This window comes from Miniopterus natalensis, chromosome 9, assembly GCF_054644295.1.
Source record: "Miniopterus natalensis isolate mMinNat1 chromosome 9, mMinNat1.hap1, whole genome shotgun sequence".
NCBI lineage: Eukaryota > Metazoa > Chordata > Mammalia > Chiroptera > Miniopteridae > Miniopterus > Miniopterus natalensis.
The window spans coordinates 56,166,436-56,189,532 of NC_142089.1; the positions used below are offsets into that span (position 1 = coordinate 56,166,436).

The 23,097-nt window shown below is 38.0% G+C and overlaps 1 protein-coding gene and 1 pseudogene across 1 annotated transcript; one reads left to right on the plus strand and one right to left on the minus strand.

Annotated features, from left to right (window-relative positions):
- Positions 1-1,074: 1,074 nt before the first annotated feature.
- Positions 1,075-13,341, minus strand: LOC107535772 (guanylate-binding protein 1). Its single transcript, XM_016211341.2, has 11 exons — positions 13,135-13,341; positions 10,165-10,373; positions 9,461-9,588; positions 8,043-8,152; positions 7,593-7,789; positions 6,986-7,228; positions 5,351-5,631; positions 3,870-4,082; positions 3,014-3,116; positions 2,534-2,739; positions 1,075-1,208 (listed from the first exon to the last, which is right to left on the minus strand). The coding sequence occupies exons 2-11, from the start codon at positions 10,352-10,354 to the stop codon at positions 1,107-1,109; spliced, it is 1,773 nt and encodes a 590-aa protein (XP_016066827.2). The 5' UTR covers positions 10,355-10,373; positions 13,135-13,341; the 3' UTR covers positions 1,075-1,106.
- LOC148092468 (cTAGE family member 9-like) lies at positions 8,515-9,193 on the plus strand (annotated as a pseudogene).
- Positions 13,342-23,097: the final 9,756 nt, after the last annotated feature.

The following is a 23,097-nucleotide window of genomic DNA, read 5'->3' on the forward strand; positions in this document are numbered from 1 at the left end:
CGCAGCCAGAGGACAAGCTTCCCTCAGCTGCCCTCCGCGTCCCCCGAGCGCGCCTCCAGCACCTGGCTCCTGCGCGCGCCAGCTGTTGTCTTCAGAAGCTGAAACCCGTGACCGCTTTCCAAGCAGTGAGGAGCGGGAATGAGGAAATCCGAAACTGAAAGGTGACAAGCCTTTTTCTCTGCGGCTTGAACGGTTGGAGTTCTCAGCCGCTCTTCACCGAGGCTGCAGGAGCAAGTCTGTGGGGTGAGGGCGGCGAGCGCGCGGTGGCTCTGCGCGGGCTCTGAAAGCGGGAGGCGCCTCCCGGCCGCTTAGTTCCCTTCCCCCTCAGTGTTTGGGGTTTGCTTGTTTGTTTGTTTGTATAGGTTTGCGGTAGGGTGTGTGCTTTTTTCTTTTGAAAATTTTACTTACTCATTTCTTATTTCCCTTTTCTCTGCCCACAGCTTTCTTAAAAAAAAAAATCCTGTAGTTAACATGAGTACTCTTTTCATAACAATAAAAATACATACATCTACTGCAGATATAAAACTCCTAATGTAATAGTTCAGAAATAATCACTATAATTTTGTTGTATAGTCTTCCTGATTTTTTCTCTACTTATTCTAAGGCATATCTGGATTTTGATATTGCGAGGCTTATATAACTTAGGATTCTGCTTTAAATAAAATGACTGCCGGGGTGGCATTCAGCATATGACCACTTGGCAGGAATGATGTCCACTTAAGCTCAAGACTTTAATCAAGCCCCATTTGACCACACCCCTTAGGGCACTTCCAATCCCCCCTGAGAAAATTAGGGGTTGGCATTGAGGTACAAAGGAAAGTTTCCCTGAAAGAACCAGCCCAATATCTCTACCAAATAAATGCAGCAATCAAATGCCCTTTATTATACAATTCATGATCTTTTTAAGGAAGTAATTAATCATCAGTTAAACTGTTGAAATGCACATTTTACCAATTATGTGAGCATCATAACTTTATAACAATACAAAAGTTTGATATAATTATTGTAAACTTTATTTAAACAGTAATCATCCCAAGTTTTATAGTTTCGTATTTCTTTCTATCTTCAGGGAAAGTGAACATGAAAAGAAGTTCTGATGTTTAGCGTTAGAGTAAGATGCATGAATCGTCTCGCTGCTGTGCATTGAGCTCCCTCTGGAGTCTTCTCTTTTCAGCTTCGGCTCTCTCCCTCCGCTGTGCAGCCTCTTCCTGAAGAGTGATAAATAAAACTAAAGAGCTTAACAAAAGGTAATATCTACATCACTGGAGAGGTGGGGAAGATAAGCCAAAATCATTGACTTTCCTCACTTATTTGAAGCCATCAGAAACGAAAGACAGTCCCTAAATTTTCCTTTCTATTGTCCACTTTACCTCTCATTTTTGGCTTCCTACCTGAGCCATTCTTCCATATCTCTTTCTCTAGCAGCAGCATCATCAACATCTCTCAATTCCTGAAGTATTGGCGTCTCAAGAATTGCATCCCGTGGTCCCTTCCTCCTTGGGCATCCTGAGCCACATCTTGACTTCAATTTTCATTTATACACAGAGGAATGGCGGATCTAGTTCTTCGAGGAGAGGCTAATACAACTACTGGGTGTCTAGGTGACATCCACAGTCAGGTGAGGGGTCTGAGCCTTGATCAGGGAATTTGTTTCAGGTCTCCACAGTTATGGGGCAGAAGTAGAGGAAAGAGTGAAGAGATCAAGAACCCCAGTTTGACTCCACTGCCCTTCAGTGTAGATCTGTAATCACAGAAATGTCCTGGAGCATCACCTTGAAAACTAGGACCTACAGGTAGACTGGTCACCCTAGGGGAGGTGTTCACATAAGAATTTCATACTAGGTTTGCAGTAATAAAAGCACTGCAGTTCTCACTCACTTGGGAAGGCAGCTTTGATAACTTGAGAGGCTGGGTGATATTAGCATTTAGTTATCTCTTTGGAACCTAATGTTTTTAATCAGAAAAATGAATCCATAATCGTTCTGCTTCACAATGAACAGATTAGATGAGAGAATGCATATAAAGTACTTTGTACAGTACTTGGTAAGTAGGAACCACTGCTATTGAGTGATGATGATAATAAAGGACTGGATGAAAGAAACTTCGAGTTAAAAGCAATATGAAATTAATTTAACAAGGTTACTTATGACTAAAGGAAAAGACTGCTTATAGCAATGAAGAACATAACAAAAAAGACTAACTTCTGTGAGTTAGAAGTGTCCTTGGGTTTTATTTAACAAAGTGTAGTGCTTGTTCTGTACTCAGCACCAATCTAAACACAAATATTAACTCATTTAATTACCCTGTAAATAGGTATTATTGTCTCCATTTTCCACAAGTGGAAACTAAGTCACAGAAGGGACAGATAACTTGCCCAAACTATATATTTAGTAAGATGTGGGCCTGGGATTCTCACCAGGCTGTCTGACTCCAAAGTCCTTACCCTGAGCCATAATACTATGCTTCTCCCTCTTTGTTCCTGCTCCCTGCTGTTATCAATACAAAATTCTGAGATGAAATAATGAGCGAGTACCTGGAGCTGATGTTCCAAATCCCTCTGTTGCTGTGCCAGATACCGGGCTCCCTCTATTTCCATTTTCCTCTGATGCTGTTTCTCCATTTGTCTCAATAGCGTCTGATGTTCTCTCTCCCTCTCCTCCATGATCCGCTGGTTCCACCTCTGAATCAGCAGCAACATTTGTGCTATAGCGTTCGCAGACTCTTCTTTCAAATGTACTTCTGAGAAAGAAGGAAAGGACAAACCTCTCTAAGATTCAAGCGTCTCCTCCTTCTGTCTCCCCCTCCTATTGGTGCTGCTGCTTCCTGGAGGAAATTCCCTAGGGCCATTTTTCCTTTCCAGCTGACAGTGCACGCCCTACTCAGGTAAAGCTTGAAGAGCTGAAAGTCACCCTGGCCGTTCTTGCTCTAGTTTAAAGGCCCCATGTAAACCAGCCCAAATTAGTTGAAAATGTGCAGGAAGTTCTATCTTTCATCTCTCCCACTTTCCTCTCACCTTCCATCTCCCTTTTCCTTGCGGTGAGAGCCTGGTCTACGTGTAGAATGGCATCACTCACAGACTCCTTGGACTGTAAATATTTTTGCAGAGCTTCTTCAGTCTAGGAACCCCAAAATCATGCAGTTAGAAGTAGGAACCGGAGATTGGGCATGTTGTAAAGCTTTTTATTTCTTTTTCTTCACAGCATCCTTTCCTCTCCAGAACTGCTCAGCCTGCACTTAGTGGAACTGTCAATCAAGCCCCTTCTGTCACAGGGATGGGCACAAACTCTGGGCAGGCTAATCAGAGCACCCAGGTTCACGTGATACAAAAGATTTTGGTTCAGGTGAGAAAATGCTCAACTTGAGTGTTTTAAAGACTGATACAGATACTGGGGGAAAAGGCTCTCTCTTCCCCTGAGGCTGAGGGCAAGAGATGTAGTTAAGCTTGGAGATGCTGGCGAAGTCTTTGCTGCCATGCCTGAGAATGAAGCCAATGGCGAAGAAAACAGAACAGAAAACTAAGTGGGAGTTGGAAAGAAAAAGAAGGGGAAAATTGATGACATTGTTTAAATTTCTGAACGTAGCTGCATTTGCAACTAAATTTAAATCTTTCCTGTAAACCAATGAACTACCGTTTCTTCTTAAGTTAGTGTCAAGTAGTGGAATTCTGTCCCATGTAATCAAGAGTCCCTGTGTTGCAATGAATGTTGGTGGTTGCAGTAAAAGTCTGGTGATTATGGCGATAGCTGAGTTTAATTCCACAGCTATCTTTAGAGTACAAATACTTTCTTCCTATCTTCACTGGATTTTGAAAGAAGCCCTCCTTCATCCTCTAACAATGTCCCACAATTAATATATGAAACTAGGGATACCTGTATTCCTTTCCTGGGCTCCCGGTAGTACTTTGCCGTCAGCTCTTCTGTCTTCTGAATGAAGAGGCGATGCCCCCCTGGCTTTGCATAAATCCCCTTTCTCACATCTTCTTCTAGAGGACCAAAAATATCCTGAAGTAAAGCTGAGCAACGCTCTGATGATGCCTCCAAGTTCTGCTTACAAAAGTCATCCTGTTTTGCTTCTAGCAGGGTCTTCAAAGGGACAAAGGCCCATGGAAAAGATGTTAGCAGCACTTCAGTATCTCTAGAAATGATTCTCAAAAAGAATCTCTTTTGTGTGTGTGTGTGTTTTCCTAGAAACTAGAGAACTACAGCAAGAGTATATCCTTCTTACCAAACCTAGGAAAGTTCCTAGGGTGATACAGTGCAGAAAAATGACTTTAGTTTTGTGTTTCAAATCTCCTGAAACCCCTTTCTCTTGCTATTTCTGCTTTAGATGTGATCTTCAGACTAAAGATCTCTAGCTTCATGCCCTAATTTTAAGTGCAACCTACTCATTTGCAACTATTCCTTGCTTCAGTATTTTATAGGGCCTTGGATTCCCAATAAGGAGATGAAGTAGAATAATTGGCTAGAATGAGATGAGTGGATGCTATTAAACCTGGAAACATGATATTTTAGTAGATCCATCTGGCAATTTTGTATACTTTATTAATATAAAAGAAAAGTTAATTAATACTTTATATATTTATGAATGCAATTTTTAAAGAATAAAATTAATTTTAAAAAATTAGTTCATGGGTGTAACATGGTGAATTGTGTGTGTGTGAAACGATCAGAATCCAGCCCTGCGAGCGTAGCTCAGTGAGCATCAAACTATGAACCAGGAGGTCATGGTTCAATTCCCAGTCAGGGCAAATGTCCAGATTTCAGGCTAGGTCCCCAGTGGAGGGTGTGCAGGAGGTAGCCAATCAATGGCTCACTTTCACCATTGATGTTTCTGTCTTTCGCTCCCTCTCCTTTCCTCTCTCTCAAATCAATAAAAACATATTAAAAAATATATATATCAGAATCCATAGGACCCAGAGTATGTTTGTTTATTTTGTTTGTTTGTTTGTTTTTAGAATAACAGTGATATCTTGATCACATAAGTAATAGTATTTCCCAGTCTAAGAAGAACTGATTTTTGCCCAGCTGGCGTGGCTCAGCAGTTGAACATCGACCTATGATCCAGGAGATTGTGGTTCAATTCCTGGTCCGTGTACATGCCCTGGTTGTGGGCTCGATCCCCACCAGGGAGCGTGCAGGAGGCAGCTGATCAATGGCTCTCTCTCATCATTGATGTTTCTATCTCTCTCTCTCCCTCTCTCTTCCTCTCTCCGAAATTAATAAAAATATATTAAAAATTAAAAGAAAAAGAATTGCTTTTCTTAACTAAGTCCCCATTTTGCATTTCATAGCAATACTTTTACTTGTAATGTATGCAAGCCCCATGAGCTAGAGCAAAGAATATTAAATACCTTTAATTCCTTCTGGAATCTTTGGTCTACATCCTTGAAGGAATTCTTCATGAAGACTTCGATGGCCTCTTTCTCACTGGCCCTGTGCAGGTCCAACAGCTCCTGGAGGGTTTCTGTGGGCAGCTGCACCTTCTGGCCCATCTGCAGGTCATAGTGGACTATGGCCTTTTGTACTGCTGCTGAGTTCTTGATTTGGGCCAAGGACAAGACTGAGTTCTCCATGCGAGGCAAATTCCCATTGTTGATGGCATTGACATAGGCAAGCACCAGGCTTTTTAGACCTTCACAGGGGAAAAAGATGCTTGCATTATTTTCAGAAAAAGAGGGCATGCTCTAAACTGGGTAGTTCTGAGAATGTTAATTTAACAACGCATGGCCTGAGTTTTTCAGTATTCTGCTGTGTTCAGGTGGCCCAAATAAGTTTTATTTTAGAAAGTTGTGTGACTAAAAAGTCAGATCTTTCTTTTTTTTGAGAAAAGGAAGTGTTCAAAGGAGAAATATCAAGATCTATGTGATCATCCTCATGCCATCCTTCTATTGAGAAATGAGGAAATTGTTAAAGTTATACATATTCATTTAATTAGACTACTAGAGGCCTTTTGCCTCTTTACTCTTCCCTTTCTTTCCATCTTCCTGAGGTTTCATTTCCCTTCAAAATTCTCTTTTCTCTTCCACTTGAGTATGTAAAACTGAAATGAGAGCTAGCTGAAAAAACACAAAGTGCACAAATTCGACTAGGCCACTTTTACTCTTTGTTGAAACTTTCTTATTTGTCTTCTTTGTCCCTTGCATACTTTTGTTTGCATTCACCACCCCTCTAGAGCAGCAATTTTCAATCTTTTTCGTCTCATGTCACACATAAACGAGTTACTAAAATTCCGCCGCACACCAAAAAATATATTTTTTTCCCAATCTGACAAAAAAAACCACAAAAAACTATAATTTTGATTCATTCACACCAGATGGCTATTGTCGTACTGACTGCTTTCTTTTTTATTATTATTATTATTTGACAATCTAAAGGAAAAGAGGTCAGTGCCCCTGACTAAATAGTCAGGTTCTGCGTGTTTTAAGAATTCTTGAGGCACACCAGTTGAAAATCATTGCTCTAGAGTATAGCAATAATTTATAGAGTTCTGAGACCTAGAGTCTTTAGAAAAAATCTGGACCAAGATGTCTTGCTTAAATTTCCTTTAGGGCTCTAGACATCTTGGGCCTCTGTTTATTTAATGTTGGTATCAAGTAAGTTCCATTTCTACAGAGAATGTATATGTTCTTGTGCTTATCAAAGGTTGTGACACATAATAAGTATCCACTATATTCGTGGAACAAATGTTGCCAACTCATGTAGCTAGTCTAGTCCAACAGTGGACCACTTATGAATAGAACTCTTTAATTTGACCTTTTCTTCAGATCGTATTCCTAGTTTATCCTACTTGAGAGGCATAACTAAAAAAATCACTAGGAATGTTTTGGGTACCCACTGGAACTTAATAACTTAATAAATGTGATTCATACAATTTTCTTAGTAGTAACTGACTATGCATTTTCAACATTGACAACGAAAGAAGAAACTTTTAACGGTAACCCATCCTTTATGTTGAGTTTAAGGAAAATCCTAAAAAAGGTACTCACGAGGTCCATTGACCTGGATGCCTCCTGAAAGAGTTTTAGTCTTGGAATGGTGAAAGATGTAGGAACAGAAATCTGCCACTTGTTGCACAAAGTCAGGATCCAGTTCATCATTATGCAGTGTCTGAAGCTGGGCAAGCTTCTTCCGGTGAGTGGGTGAGTCAAAGACAAAGCATTTCTTTGTTGGAAAGAATTTTTGTATACAAAGACGGGGCATATTAAAATTTTGATGACTTTGATCAGTGTCTGGGGAAGGAAAAATAGGATTTATTTACTATAGAACTAGCATTTATTTTAATGTATTTCCCATGAATAAATTTGCCTTCCACCTAATATTATTTATTTTAACACATCTCCACAAACCCTAAGCAAAAAATTAAAAGGTAACCCATCAGGGAAAAGAAGAAAGAAAAGTAATTTGCTCCAAGAATAGCAAGTAATACAATTTCATATTGAATCTATTAGTTCACTTTAAATTAGTCGTGTTAATTATTTACTTGGCAGTTTAGCCAAGCGATTACATATGGGAAACTATAAATGTAACCACCTATACTCAGAAATATTCTTGTATTACTTTTCTCTCTCTTTCCAAAACTGAAGTCCCGATTACCTTGCTTCAGCTTCAAGGAGTTCTTCAGGTAGTCATCTGCTGTGATGTGCTGCCCATCTGCTTCCAGGGATAGGAAGAAATCTCTCAGAATCCACACTAAGTCTGGGTAGAAGCTCACAATGTCAGCTGCATCTTCAGCCCCATCAAGATCAGGTGAATATACTGTCTTGAGCAGATTTGACAGTTCTGTTACATAACTGAAATATAATTAAGGAAAACTGGTTGGAAATAGGACTGCAGTTAAGCCCATATTGAATTCCTTACATCCTTATACCATTGTTCTCTTTTGGTTGTAACCAATTCCCCATATTATCAGTAAGTATAAGGGCTGTTTTTCTTGTACTTTTAATGTTTATCACATTTTTGTTTTTGTGTTTGAGTCATAAACACAGCTGGGGGATAGAAGAATTCTCTCTGGCTTTGGTGCCGTCCTGGATCATAAAAGGATACTGCAATAGATCGATAGACCTCTGGTCAATTTTGTTCATGGTGTTGTAAACAAAGGTACTGCTCAGTAGTATTGCCAGTGCAAAGATGTGAGTATCATTGTTCTTGTCACCCTAGAAGTAAGAACAAATTTAAGTCATGTCTCATGGCATTCCCAGATGAGCAATCATTAAAAATAAGCCCCTGACCTACAATGTTCAATGAGACAAACAAAAATGATTGTGAGAAACATATAAATTTGAATAGTTCTGTCATTAGCATTGAAAAAATTTTTTTGCTATTTTTCACTGTATTTTAATTTATACTGATACAAAAACATACAGGTAGAGATGGAGAATGATCATTTGGTAGTCATGGAGACGAGGGCATTTTATTTACAAATCTTCCCCCATCTCAACCATATCACTGATGACCAATAAGTGTTGGCATTGCTGGCTGATTCCACTTGGAAGGTTAGGGTGTCATTGGGTCTGTTGTGGCCAGAGGCTCCATGGTGACTGGGCAGTCCAAGTGTGGATGGTCCATGGAGAGGCTGTGGTCCTCTGTAGAGCTGGGCTTTGGGCCCATCCTTGAGAAGCTAGGCAAGGAGGCTGCTGGAACTGAGGCTGGACGGCCAGAGTCCACGCCTCCTTGTCCACGTCCTCCAATGGAAGATATTGGTGTGTCTACCTGTCATCCGTTTCTTGGTGGGTCTCGTATTTATAGTCAGGCTTGTTCGGTCTGTTTGGAGTAGACTTTATGTAAGATGTGAAGCGCAGCTGGCAAAAGCACTGGCCAGACAGGACAGATGGAGGAGAAATGCCAACTCATGACAAGTTCTGCTCAGTTAATGAGGAGTGCATGGGGATCGAGTCTTCCTTAGACAATGCCAAGCATGAGAAGCATTAAATATACTCAGCCTTGCCAACGCTGGCAGAAAGGTGACCACGACCTACTGGATGCTGAGGCAGGAAATTACGTCCCTGGTTCACGAACTGAAGGAAGAGAGATCCAAACGCTCCAGGCAAGAGGAGATGGGAGGGATGTTAAAGAGGCTCAAGTCCCTGGAAGAGGTCATGAAAATCTCCACTTTACAAGCCGCTGTTCTGAGCCTGCCAGGATGCCAGGAGTCAAGCCCTGATGGTTCCCTCCTCAGGAATGGACCTGGGTCTTAAAGCAGCCCTGTTCCCTCCACTCCACTTGGGCCTCTCCAGTTACCAGCTGTGCAGCCCGCCTCCACATCTTTCTGCATTTCGGTTAACTGCTTAGCTCCACACTAGTGGAGTCTCCCTATCATGACTTTGGCTTAGAAATATATTTTCCTCCCTTCAGGTTTCCAAACTTTGACTATTAAATATAGATTCTCTAGTCAAGTGGAAGTACATTAAAAAAATCTCTATAAAGAATGCTCAGAGATGAGAGGGTTGATTCTTGCCCCTCACCTTCTCTACATCTCCAAGTCCCTCGGTGTCAAGCAGAACTAGAGTGTGGTTTGGCTTCTTGGGATGAGGAACACACCACATCCAGATTCCCTTGGTATGAGACTGCACCGTGGATCCAACTGAGAAGCCTGCAGGGGAAGCGGAGAGGTTGTACTAGATGAGGGGATCTGGAAATTGGAGATGCTCTTGACAATTGAGCTAGGGTTTAAGGAGAACAAGGTGTGGCTATGGAAGAAAGTATAACCAGTATTGACCTGAACTGCAATAGAGAGATGGGAAAACAAGAGTATCAAGTATCACAGGTTGAAAACTTGATGGGTTTTTTTTACAAGAATATTATGCTACTAAAATTTTAATATAATTATAAACAATTATGTATATATATGTTATTTTATTGGTGTCTTATGCTTTATGATTGGACAATATTTTGCTTTATCCAAGGAGATACTAAGTAAAAAGAAAAAGAGGTGATATTTCAGAAACAGGCCTCTGTCCTTTATCTCCCAGAAGATAATTAGCCAGCTGTGGCCCAAACATTACCTTTCAATATTCCTCCCCATCTCTAACTTTCTCTCCTCACATCTCCATACTCATGCTGGGAGTGTGGGTGAAAAGAAAGGACTCAGCAGAGCTTTACTGGGAAATAAGAGTATCAAGTATCACAGGTTGAAAACTTGGTGTTTTCAAGTTTTCTTGTCACTCACCCTCTTTCTTCCTCGCCAGCTTGTTCATCAGGTAGGATTTGCCAGTGCGGTAGAGGCCCACAATGGCCACCACGGCAAGAGGCCGTGTGAAGGAAGACAGGATCTTCAGAGCTTCCTGATTAACTTCCAGTCGCCCTTTGATGTTCTCAATGAGACACACTGGGCATGGCATGTGGATCTCTGAGGCCATGTCCAGGGTGTGACCTTGTCTGCAAGGGAATGGATGGGATGGATTAGAACTTCCAGTCTTTCATCCTTTTGCTTCCTGAACCTGAGGACATATTACTCCTCAGCATGGCCTAAGTGTCTGAAGAAATTATAAAAAAAAAAAAAAAAAAAAAAGACAGCAAAGCAAGTTACAGTAAAATCCTGGACCCATCAGAGGTCTACTATAAGATAATCTACTGGTTCTTAAATATTCAAGGGCATATGGAAAACTATTTTCTAAATATAATCTATTGCTGGTTTGAATCGGACTCTTCTCCATTGGTTTTTGGCTTGCTTATGTTTCTTAGTTTTTACCTCCCTGAATCCTCATATTGAATCTTTTTGACCATTATTTGTTATATTACACTTCTTGCTTTTACCCCATCTAAACTTGCTTTTCTGTAATGTAGGGTTATATGTCCAGTCAAAGTGTAGTATACTAAATCCTGACAGGTCATTATATACTATTGTTGAACAAATCATAGCAGTTTAAAAGAATTTTTATATAGATATTGGTGTGCCTTTTTCAATCAAAATATTTAAGGCATAATCATTTTATGAATGAGAAAATGAGTGAAAATACTTTTTACAATACTACTTACTCATTTATTTTGTAACTTCTGGGCATCAACTCCTATAACCTGATAAAACATTTTTAAGCTAGCTGAGATTTAAGCAAATGCTTGCTCTTTTGCAGTGCCTTACCATAAAAAACAAATTTCTTTCATTTTACAAGTGATTATTTACTACAGAAGCTAAAAATCCACCATCTGCTTGATTTTTTCTTTCACTGAAATCTCCCAATGAACACATCTGGATTTCCTTACTACTTGACTACAAAAATTGCTTTTGAAAAAAATTATAAAGATACATTCTCCCCACTTCCTCATAGCTAGTGCCCTGGAGATCATCCAGGTACAGAAAAATAAAAACAGAAGCTGCTTGGGAGCAGATAATAGGACATCCATTGCAAATGGCATAGCACTAGGGAATCAGAAAATGCCCAATCCAAGCCAGATCCAGAAAGAGTGGATTCCATGTGATTTTACTGATTCCTTTTATTCTAATTCAGTCCCAATGCAATATTAGCAACCTACATTTGTAAAATTCTGGTTGTCTGATTTGTATATAGCACTGGTTATAAGTATTTTTAGATTAGAAAGATAGGGGTATCTGGCAGTGATGATCTACAACAATTAGAAAAGTAGAAGATACACAATCTAAATATATTTGCAGATAATGGGGTCTGACAAGTTCTTGCGCTTCAGGATGTTGTCACTAATGGGAAAGGGAACTAATTTGTTTTAATTCTCTGGCCTTCCAATGAATAACATTAGAGCTGTGTATCTATATTGTAAAAGTGTTTTATAGATTGTTCCCAAATGTTATCTAGTTAACATTTTTAACGCTTTTAGGAAATTCCAGTCTCCAAAATTTTTGCAAATTAAACATGTTCAAGCCCCACACTTGACTATGGCTCTGCTTTCATAACTCAGCCTGTGATGTGTGCTCTGAGATGCATTCTGCCTAACACCGTTAGAGCCCATTACCTTTTGTAAATAAAAACGATGCAAGAATGCATATCACACATGCCCGCACACACACACACACACACACACACACAATTCATTTTGGCTTTAAAGTAAAGCAGACCTGATTTCCAATCATAGCCCTGCAAACTGGCTATCTGTATGACATTGCATTTCACTCAATGCTCTAAGCCTGTTTTTAAAATAATGGAAGTAAATAAATTAACGCCTATTTATATGGGTAGAACTGCTAGCTTGAGAGAATGAGAGAGAGAGCTGTAGGAACAGAAAAAAAGTGTAAAGAAGGAAAATGCCAAAAAATATTTTTTTAAAGGCTCAAAAGTCCTAGTGATGGTGTTTCTAGAAGATTTCTCTATTTTCAGCCATGCAATTCTAGTTGGGTTTTGTGTTATTTTTATTAGCATTGCTTCCTTTTGTTTTGCTTTGTGTTGTTCTTGGTTTGAAGTTGGAAGAAGAGAAGAAGGCCCTTATCAAGGGAGGAAATGGGAATCAAACAAGGGGGCGATGCATGGGACTCGTGCTGTGATAAGAAATTCAAAGGAGAGCGTTCCAAGGAGTAAACAAAATTACCAGACTGAATCAAGTGTTAGTAATAACAGAAGCAACAGAGTAGTAGAAACAGAATCCAATGTAAAGGGCCTTAAGTGGGTACCAAGAAATCAAAACTAATTGATTCATGGTCTTTCTAAAGGAAGAACTCTACCTTCAAACAAAGTACAAGACTATGGCTAAGAATATGTAGTTGTTTTCATGAAAGCTCTTTATTATTCACTTTGGGTTTTAATGTTTTTTGGCCTTACTGATGTGAGCAAGCTCTTTTCATTGTATCTCATTCATTTCTCTTTCAAAAATAATGGTTATAGTTTTTGAAATTTTCAGGATGTTTGGGCTAATTCCATCAGGTTTTATCAAAGATTAAGATAACCAAAGTGGCAGTTATGATTCCCATAGATCATAAGTTGTCAAAGGAAGAAAAACAGTGTTAAGACATTTCACACTTAGGTTAGTCTCTACACATGCTTCTGTTTAGTTCAGCAGTAAGCAAATGTAGCTGCTCTTAACGAATTCTGCTTCCTGTCTGACAGCACCCCAGTTTAGTTTTTAATGAAGTCTGATAATCCGTCCCAGGCTCAGCAGCATCCTATCCTGGATAAAATGTTATTAAAACATCCTGCCCCTTATAAACCTTTTCCCACCCTGGTCCCAGTCTTACCTTAACTGTAAAATCAATAGCAGATGTCTTTTACAGCTGGTAACAAAGCTGCTTCTATGAGAATGTTGTAGGAGTTCTAACTCTGCCTCTCAATTTAGCTGTGTTGGCTTCCGATAAATGTTTTTCCCTACCAAATCCTGGGGATTTTATTTTTCTTTATATCCCTTTCCCCCTCACACACATACACACAGAGCAGAGGATTAGAATACAAAATAAACACCAGAAGTAGGAGGGGTTTCCTAGCTTTGCTGCAGGAAACAAACTACACAGCAAGCTCATAGGCTAGGCAGTTCTAAACAGAGTGTTGAGTGTTGCCAGGTGAATGTATTTGGCCTGATTTCTCAGAAACTGCATAATGTCAGTGAAAGATAGTTTCAGTTTAACTTTCTATTTCAAACTGTCCTCAGGGCTGTGAGAGTCCATAACTCCACAGTTACAGTTAGTATAATCCCAAAGTATGTTTGAATTATGTGAATATGCCATTTTCCTTTTTAAGGAAGCAACCATCCTTGTATTTAGCAATAGAGAGGTTGATAGAATTTTCTTTGACAAAATCGAGTTTGGAATACATAGAATACATTGCTGTATAATGTCAATGAAAAAATTAACTTACTAAATAGATAAACCAAATGCTGAATAATTTTAAAGAATTTAAAGAAAAGAGAGTCTCTTCAGTAAGTGGTATTGACAAAACTGAGCAGATACATGTTAAAAAAAAGATGAATTTTTTTACACCATATACAAAAATAAATTAAAAATGGATTAAAGACTTAAACATAGCACCTGAAACCATAACATTTCTAGGAAAAAAATATATATATGAGCAGTAAACTCTTTGACGTCAGTCTTAGCTACTTTTTTTTTTTTTTTATATGTCTCCTCAGGCAAAAGCAACAATAGCAAAAATAAACAAATGGAACTACATCAAACTAAAAAGCTTTTGCACAGTAAAGGAAACAATTAACAAAATGAAAGGCAACCTACTGAATGGGAGAAGATATTTGCAAATGATATAATCAATAAGGGGTTAATATTCAAAATATATAAAGAACTCATACAACTCAACATCAAACATACACACACACCTTGTTAAAAAATGGGCAGAGGACCTGAATAGACATTTCTCCAAAAAAGACATAGAGACAGCCAAAAGACACATGAAAAAATGCTCAACATCACAATCATTAGGGAAATGCAGATCAAAACCACTATGAGATGTAACTTTGTACCTGTTAGAATGGCTGTTATCAAAAAGACAATAACAAGTGTTGGCAAAGATGTAGAGAAAAGGCAACCTTCGTGCACTGTTAGTAGGAATGTAAACTAGTGCAGCCACTATGGAAAACAGTGTGGAGGTTCCTCAAAAAATTAAAAATATAGCTACCATATAGCCCAGCAATTCCTCTTACAGGTATTTAAAAAACAAACCTCAAAACAAACACTGATTTAAAAAGAGATATATATATACCCCTGTGTTTACTGCACCATTATATACAATAACCATGATATGGCAGCAACTTCGGTGGATAAACAAGTTGTGAGATATATATATATATAATGGAATATTACTCAGTTAAAAAGGGATAAATACTGGACATTTGTGACATTAATGGACCTAGAGGGAAAATAAGCTGGATAAAGATAAATACCATATGATTTTATTTATATATGGAATATAAGAAAACAGATAAACAAAACAATGCAGAAACGCACTCACAGAGAGAACAGAGGGGAAAGGTGTTGGGGGATGGGCAAAAAAGTGAAGGAGAATCAGAGCTAGGAACTTCCAGCTATAAAAAGTCACAGGGATGAAATATACAGCATAGAGAATATAGACAACAATATTGTAATAACTTTGGTGACAAATGATCAGTAGACTTATTGTGGTGATCGCTTTGTAAGGTATGTAAATATTGAGCCACTATATTGTACACCTGAAACTAATAGAATATGTCTACTATAATGAAAATTAAATAAGTAAACACTTTGGATATTGCTGGGCATGAAGACATATGGAAAAAATGAATAAGGAATTGATACTGTGAGTGACTAGAAAATCTGCCCTTAGTTCAGCAGTTACTGTGTCTAGGGCCTGGGAAACAGGATAGAAATGAGAATTTAGGAGGATTCACTATAATTTGAATAATATTTGAAGGAAGAAAGAAACTTCTTCTAAGAATGGGATAGTGGCTGCTAGCTAGCATTTTGTACCTGCAAACTTAACACTAGACAAAAAGTTCTCTTATTCCACTCCATGAGAAGCCCCTTCTGTTTCTTATCTTTTGCCCCCTCACCCCACTAACTGCATGTATCTGTTCTAGGCCACATCACTGATGGTGACCACAGGTATCTAGGGTACAGCCCAGATTACTGGTTGTTCCTCATCTTGCCCTGACTCCAATCCCCAGGGAACAGATTTGATGCCTTGCAAGTGAAGCCAATTGTAAAGAGTATCTTCACCCCTGGTTCCGACATCCAATTTGTAAAATTAAAAAACAGATTGGTCTCCCTCTGGTGCCTGTGACATCTGGTCTGAGATAACGGTAAATATGTATGCACATATACTGTTAAATTCTACGGCTGGAAATGCCCCTTAATACATGTGTCCAAAACTTTTCAAAGATAGTTAATTTGTGACTCTGCTGGCAAAAGCTACTGATTTACATATGTTGTACTTGTCATTTTTGTACCTCCAAGGCCTTCAAAATGAGCATGTGTTGATGGAAAAGTCTTACTAGAAGTAGCAGTTTAAGAAAAGGCCTCACTCCAGAAAGAGTACAGGTCTTTGCATTCCTAGATCCAGGCTCCTCCTGAGCGCTCTCTGCAGGGTCCCGGGTCCCAGGATGCCCTGAGTTCTGTATGTAGATGGGCTTCTTCCCTGTAACTTGAGGTGCTCCAGCCCCAGCTTGACCACCTGAGTTAGATCAGTGAGTGGCCAGCTACCCAGGAATTATCCTTCCCAAACTGCAGAATCTGAGCAAACCTGAAAAGAGCATCAAGTCTTGTAACAGGAGAGCTGTGATTTTTGACATGGTGCCCAGTTTTTCCTAATATTAGATGTCCAGGACATTTCACCAGAGTCTGGCAGAGTTGGCGTCCTCTGTTCCTTTCCACCTGCTGCTTCTCCTTCCCTGTCTTGTCCTCTCCTCTGCTCTCCAGCCATCGCCTGCCTCCTGCCTCCTGCCTCCTGCCTCTGGGGGTATCATGCAGAGCCTGTCCAGTCAGACATCTCTGTTTACAGCCAGGTCCATTCCACGTCTGATTCTGTTCGTTGTCATGGTTTCACCATTTCCAAACAAATATAAACTGTATTTGTTATCTGTCTCTACGAAGAGGTAGAATCATTAAATATGCACAAAGTATTTCAGAGTAGGAAGACTGTAGAAAAGCTGCTTCTCCTCTAGAAACCATGTAAGTGTCAAGATGATTTGAAGTACTCTCAGGAAAACTATTTGGAAACATATACTTAAGTTGAACTGAAGTTCCCTACGACCTGGCCATTCCATTCCTAAGCATATGTCCAGCAGAAATGTGGATACATGCGCATAAAAAACATGCAGAGAGTGATCATAGTAGCAATATGTATAATAGCTCCAAGCTGAATATGACCAAAGTCCATCTAAAATAGCTAAATAAACCCTGGGGTATTGGGTAATGGAATATGTAATAGTAATGAAAATAACCAAACTACACCTAAACCCAACAACATGGATTTATCTGACAGTCACATGGTGAATAAAATAAAGTGCACACTAGGAAATACATGTTATGTTATTCTATTTACATAAAGTTTTTGAACAGGCAAAATTAGTCTTTGATAAGAAAAGTAATAATAGTGACTATCTTTGATCAGGATGGAGTGGTTATTGGGTAAAAAGGGCCCAAGAAAGTTTCTAGGATTTGGAAGTGCTCTTTTTTTAAATCAAGATAATAGCCCGGCCGGGCGTGGCTCAGCAGTTCAGCGTTGACCTAGGATCCAGGCTGATCGGGGTTTGATTCCCGGTCAGGGCACATGCCCGGGTTGCGGGCTGGATCAATGACTCTCTCATCATTGATGTTTCTCTCTCTCTCTCCCTCTCCTTTCTTCTCTCTGAAATCAATAAAGATAGATTAAAAAATAATAAATAAATAAATAAAGATAATACAGGGATGTGTTCATTTCGCGTGTTTCACCTACTGCATACGTTTGCCCTTAGAACTTTTCTGTTTCTAGGTTTGCTTTTCTTTAAAAGGTGAAATATTATGGTAAAAGTTCTTATTCTAATAAAAAGGCCACTGAACAATTTAAATGTGATCTAAAATTCAGATTCTTTCCCAAGTTGTCAGTAATATAGGCTCAGAGTGAAAATGACCAGTATGTTTGTACAATTTCAGGGCTGTATTAAACTCTCATCTGAGAGAAACTGGGGGAAAACTCACCAGCTCTGCCTGTCTCTCCTCCTGCCTTCCCTAACTTTCTGTCTGATTAATATTTTGCAGAGGAGAAGGTCTAAAGTTCATCCTCACTTTCTTGCCAATGTAAAATTCTGGTATCAATTTCAGGACAAAGTTTGATACTTTCTATGAAAGTGAGAATGAAAGCAAAGTAGAGCAGGGCTACTTTGAAATCGGACAATGCCAAGAAATCAGCTGCTTGTTCTTCTGACCAATAAAGTCTGTGTTTATATCAGGGAAGCAAAACAAGCTCCAGGGACAACCGAATGTTTTTGTGAGCTTTTGAACTGAGATTCTTGCCAATCCTCTAAAACCCTTTCCAGATAAGCTAAAGTTCTTTACTGCATGCACAAAGACTTGGAACTGTCTGTAAGAATAATTTAATTAATGGTATGTTGAGCAGGAGCCTATTTAAAAACAACTGCTGAACAAAATAGATCCAGAAACATAGAAGCATGGAACAGACTGACTAATCTCAGAGGGAAGGCGGGGGTGGGTGGGTGAGCAGAGGTTAATCAAAGAATTTATATGCATGACCCATGGACACAGACAACAGTGTGGGGAAGGCCTGGGGTAAGGGGTGGGGGCTGGGTGGAAGGGGTCAATGGGGGAAAAAAGGGGACATCTGTAATACTTTCAACAGTAAAGATAAATTTTAAAAATAATAATAATTTTAAAAAATCAATAAGGTGTAGATAAAACCCTGAAACGTGTACACTAAAACTAACAGTATTTCCAGTAAAGTTATTTTTATGGTTCTGTGTGCATTATGAATTTATTTTCAATAAGTGTGAATTATTTTTCTTCATAAAAGTACACATATATGATAAAATATTTTCCATTTTAAACAATAAAATTATTTTTCTGACTATTGCAAGCCCACAGGTATTTATGGGTTAGACAAGCATTTAATAAGCACTGACTATATCCAAAACTCTATTCATCAGTTTTTTTTAAAAATAGATTTCTACTTTACATACTACTAATTAGGACCTAACTGGGCATATTTATGTCTTTTATCTTAAGGTTGGTCAGATAGGAAAGGCAGCTTGGAATGAGAGGTTGTATTGGCCCCAGTGGTTTGGACAGAAGCTGGACATTTGATAGAGTTGCAGAGACCAAAAAAAAGGTGTTTTACCTTGTGAGCAAGTGAGAAGGCAAAGCTCTGTGACAATAGCAGGTTAGAACTGGGACAAATTGTTATTATTTTGTCCCATGTGATAATTTAAATTGATGTAGCTTCTACATCTTTTTTTCACTTTATGATAATTTTCAGAGACTTATTCATATTAGTAAAAATAGTATTTCCCTCTTTATTTTAGTAACAGTGGAGTGTTCCTTTATACATATATCCCATGGTTTACATTACTAGTACCTGACAGATTACTTTAGAGTTGTTTCAGCCTTTTGCCATTTCAACAATGTTGCAGTTAACATTCTAGAACATCCTAGTACATATGCCATCTTGCTCTAGAGCAAATATATCTATAAGATAGATTCCTATATGTGGAGTTGCTGGGTCAGAGCTTTAGGTGCATTTAAATTTTTGATATATAATTATGTACCAATTTGCACTGTCACTAGGAGATATGAAAGACTGCCCAAACCCTTGCCAACCCATTGTTCCTGCAAATGTTTTATTTTTATTTTTTTCTAATTTTTTAATTGAAACAGGTAACTCATAGTTTTAACTTGCACATCTCCTTATTATCAGTAAATGTAAATAAACATCTTTTTTTGGTCTACTCTATTTGCCCAGTATTTAATATGGCCATTGATTGCTCTTTTTCTCACTGATACGTAAAGGGCTCCTTATAGCATAAAGATATTATCTCTTTGATATAAATGGCAAATATTTCCTTCACTTGCCATTTGTCTTTATGTTATATATATAAAGCATATATATATATGCTTTTTAAAATCCTCACCTTGAGGGTATGTTTATTGATTTTAGAGAGAGGAAGGGGGGGAGAGAGAGAGAGGGAGAGAAACATCGATGGGCTGCCTTCTGTACACCACCAGAGATCAAACCCACAACATAGGTATGTGCCCTAACTGGGAATCAAGCCCACAACCTTTGGGGGTACGGAAAGATATTCCAACCAACTGAGCCATCCGATCAGGGCTTACATATTTTTTAAAAGAATTTCATTATTTTATGTAAGTGAACTTATTAAATCTCTTATTTTAAGTCTCTTTTCATATCACACTTAAAAGTGGCCTCTTTATACAAAAGTTTTTTAAAGGCTCAAGTATCTTATCTAAGATTTTAGTTCAATTTTTCATGTTTCACTTTGACCCATCTGAAATTTATTTTCATGAAAGGTATAAAAGAGTCTCCAACTTCATATAATTTCATATGGCTACCTATAGTCCAAATACTATTCACTGAATATTTCATAATTCTTCACTAATGCTAAATATCAAGTTGATTATGTACTAAATATCCATATGAATCTGAGCCTTCATAAGTTTCAAGTCTTTTATTGCTGTTTAAATGTTTAATGTCAGTACCGTTGTGCTAATCTTTGAAATGTTTTATCATGCAATTACTGTTGAGTCCCCCCACATTTAACATCTTTGTTTCAAAATTGCATTGGAAGATCTTGCTTTTAGTTTTTTACGTATCTGGTTTAAAGTAAGTATTTCTACTTCAAAAAAATATTTTGCCATATTTACTTGAATCATATGAAATGTATTTATTCATTTATAAAGATCTACATTTTTATGTCCATACAGTTTTACACATCTTTGTTTCTTTCAGACACATTTCAACAGTTCTTCATATGAATCTTACCTACTTGATAATTTTATTCTAAACTATTTTATGTGTTTTGATGATATTGTAAATTTGGTCTTCCATTACATTTTCTAACTTGTTTCCCACTCCTTTAAGTTAGTTATTTCAATCAACATGTAACTTGTTTTCTGTATTACAGGCCCTGATAATTTTTGGAAATTATGTTTTACTTTTAAAACTTTCACTGAATAAAGAAAAAATGACATATATTTCAAAAGTGAGCCACAACATTAAACTATTAAAACAAAAGAAGCCTCATTTTATAATTTATTAACATTAATTCTAGAGCTTATTTAATTTTGGAGTAAAGAGTTTTTTCTCTACACCAACTATCTTAGCAGTCCCATGTAGTCCTATACTGAACACACACTGCCAGCTTCATCAAGGGACTGTGAAAACAGTAAGCTTTCATTACATTAGTTCTTTCAGTCTCTCTCTTTTTTTTAGTATATGTTACTTTATTCCTCAGATTTCTTTTTAAATCCTTCCTTAAGCAGTTTATCTTGGACTTATAAAAGAGAGAGTACACCATTAAAAATCTCCAACTATCACAAGTCGGGATTTTGAATTTATCAAGGTCAGCAGGTATGCATGTGTGTCTACTTCCCTACTTCCTTAGAGTACCTTTTTATGAGGTCATCCAATATTTCCATAAGTGCAGACAAGATACTGAGAATATCCATGGTTTGAACCTTCCTAAGTTTCTCTCACCACCTTCTCACTGGGGGTGGGGAGCTTGTTAATAGGTGAGGGCTGTAACTTATCCCTATAATGTGTCAGTCAAATGATGCTCTTTGAGAGGTAATGTAGGTATGATGCTAATTAATTCTCAATCCCAATTGAGGCTGCTTAGCCACCTACATATAAAATATAATGCAATGCTGGCCCTGTATGGAAAACTGATTATCAAGCTCCATGTTTGTTCAAAGAAATAATTTTCTTCTGTGCTTTTTAGGATGATGCAGGCAGATTTAGAAACAGACGCAACAACTTTTGGGCTTTCAGCATCGTGTATTTCATATCAGGCCCAATCTGATACTTCCAAGAATTAATTGATCTATTTCACATTTCTTTGACGTTGTTAAGTTAACCTTTATTTGATGTGCTATAAGAATGAAGAAGGTGATGTCTTTAGAGGGATTTAGGAGTCTACTTTTCACTCACTCATTTGTTCTTTCACTATTTCAGCTATACTATACACAGAGGAACCTTGGTTCTCAAACTTAATTCTTTCTGAAAGGTTGTTTGAGAGGTGATTTTTTCAAAAACTGAATCATTTTTTCCCATTAGAAATAATGTAAATTGAATTAATTCATTCCAGACTCCCAAATTATTCCCTGTTTTAACTTTTCTTATATACAGTACATGTCTAATATACTGTTTAATCTATAAACAAACACTTATTTTCTTAAATTTATTTAACCACCCTCTACCAGCCTTAAACCCATCACTTTCAGCACTCGTTCCAGTAATGTCTTTCAGGTCAGTATGTGGCATCTTCGTTTTGTCACATATCATTGTCTCCAAAATGCTGTCACTGACTAACTGCTTTTCACTTACACAAATCAACAATATTTTTCTACTTCTTCAGTTGCCTGTGATCATTATTTCTTTCACACCCTTAGCAGCATTAGCACTTTTAATGTCCTCTTTATGTTTTAAAATTGTGCTAATCACCCCTACTGCCAGCAACCAAAGCAAACAACCAAAAAAAAAATCCACAAAACTATTCACAGCACAATTTCCTGAGATGTTAACAATGTGAGGTTTAGAGGTAAACTGACTTGCATTCTCTCCTTTGTTTGTGTATTGAGAGACCCTTTTTTGATGTATCAACATGAAAGTGTTGTCAGGTTGAGAACCGATGTTTTGTTCAATGACCGAGACATTTTTTCCATGAACCACTTGTTCAAGAACCTAATTGTTCAAGAGGAGAGATGTTCGAGAACAAAGGTTTCACTGTACAGCTAAATCGTAGGGCAAAATGTAAACTTTGAAGACAATTTTAAGTTTAAACTATAACTTTGATATTTACATTAACCCTTCTCGGGGTATCCTTTAACTCTTAAAATAAGTAAATGTGTCCATGTGTATGGGTTTGTGTATTCTTAAATAGCCACATATATGAATACAGACATCATTTTTGGGTTTACACATTGAATCACATTTAGACTGCATTCATTTTTTCAATATCTATACAATCATCCTTAGTTTTTGGCAGCATGTAATCTGTAGCTCATTCTCCAGTACTTATCTCAGAACCAATCTTATGCTGGGAATCCAGGTCCTAAGGCACTCTGCCTGAACACATAAGACATAGTAAAGAACTTGAAACAATCCAAGGATATGTGGCTGAACCTCTGTTCCCTTCCCTAGGAATCTACTCTCAAAGCTCTTGTTTGCTACCTCATGATTGATCTCTTCATTCTGCTGAGGTTATATATTAGAATTAAAACCCATTTCTCTAACTCAAACATACTGTCTCAAATTACACTGCATCCCAAAGGGGAAAGCATATCAAGTATTGATTGCCATTATTTCCTGTGACACTTGGGAAATTTCCAGAACTAGCTGAGACCATGCTATGTCATTGTCTGATTCCCCACAGTATGACTTTTGCAGAAATGAACTCACCGTCTGGATGGTAATTCAATCAGAGATAGAACTGCATGTGTTACCTTCTAAGACCTCATTGCCAAATGCAAGACTATCCAAAAAGCTTATACTTA

Coding starts and splice junctions, on each gene's coding strand:
- LOC107535772 (XM_016211341.2), bottom strand. CDS start 10,354: ATGGCCTCAGAGATCCACATGCCATGCCCAGTGTGTCTCATTGAGAAC. Junction 5,632..6,985: donor CATCCAGGTCAATGGACCTC/GTGAGTACCTTT, acceptor TCCCCTGTGAAG/GTCTAAAAAGCCTGGTGCTT. Junction 1,209..2,533: donor ATTTGGAACATCAGCTCCAG/GTACTCGCTCAT, acceptor ATCACTCTTCAG/GAAGAGGCTGCACAGCGGAG.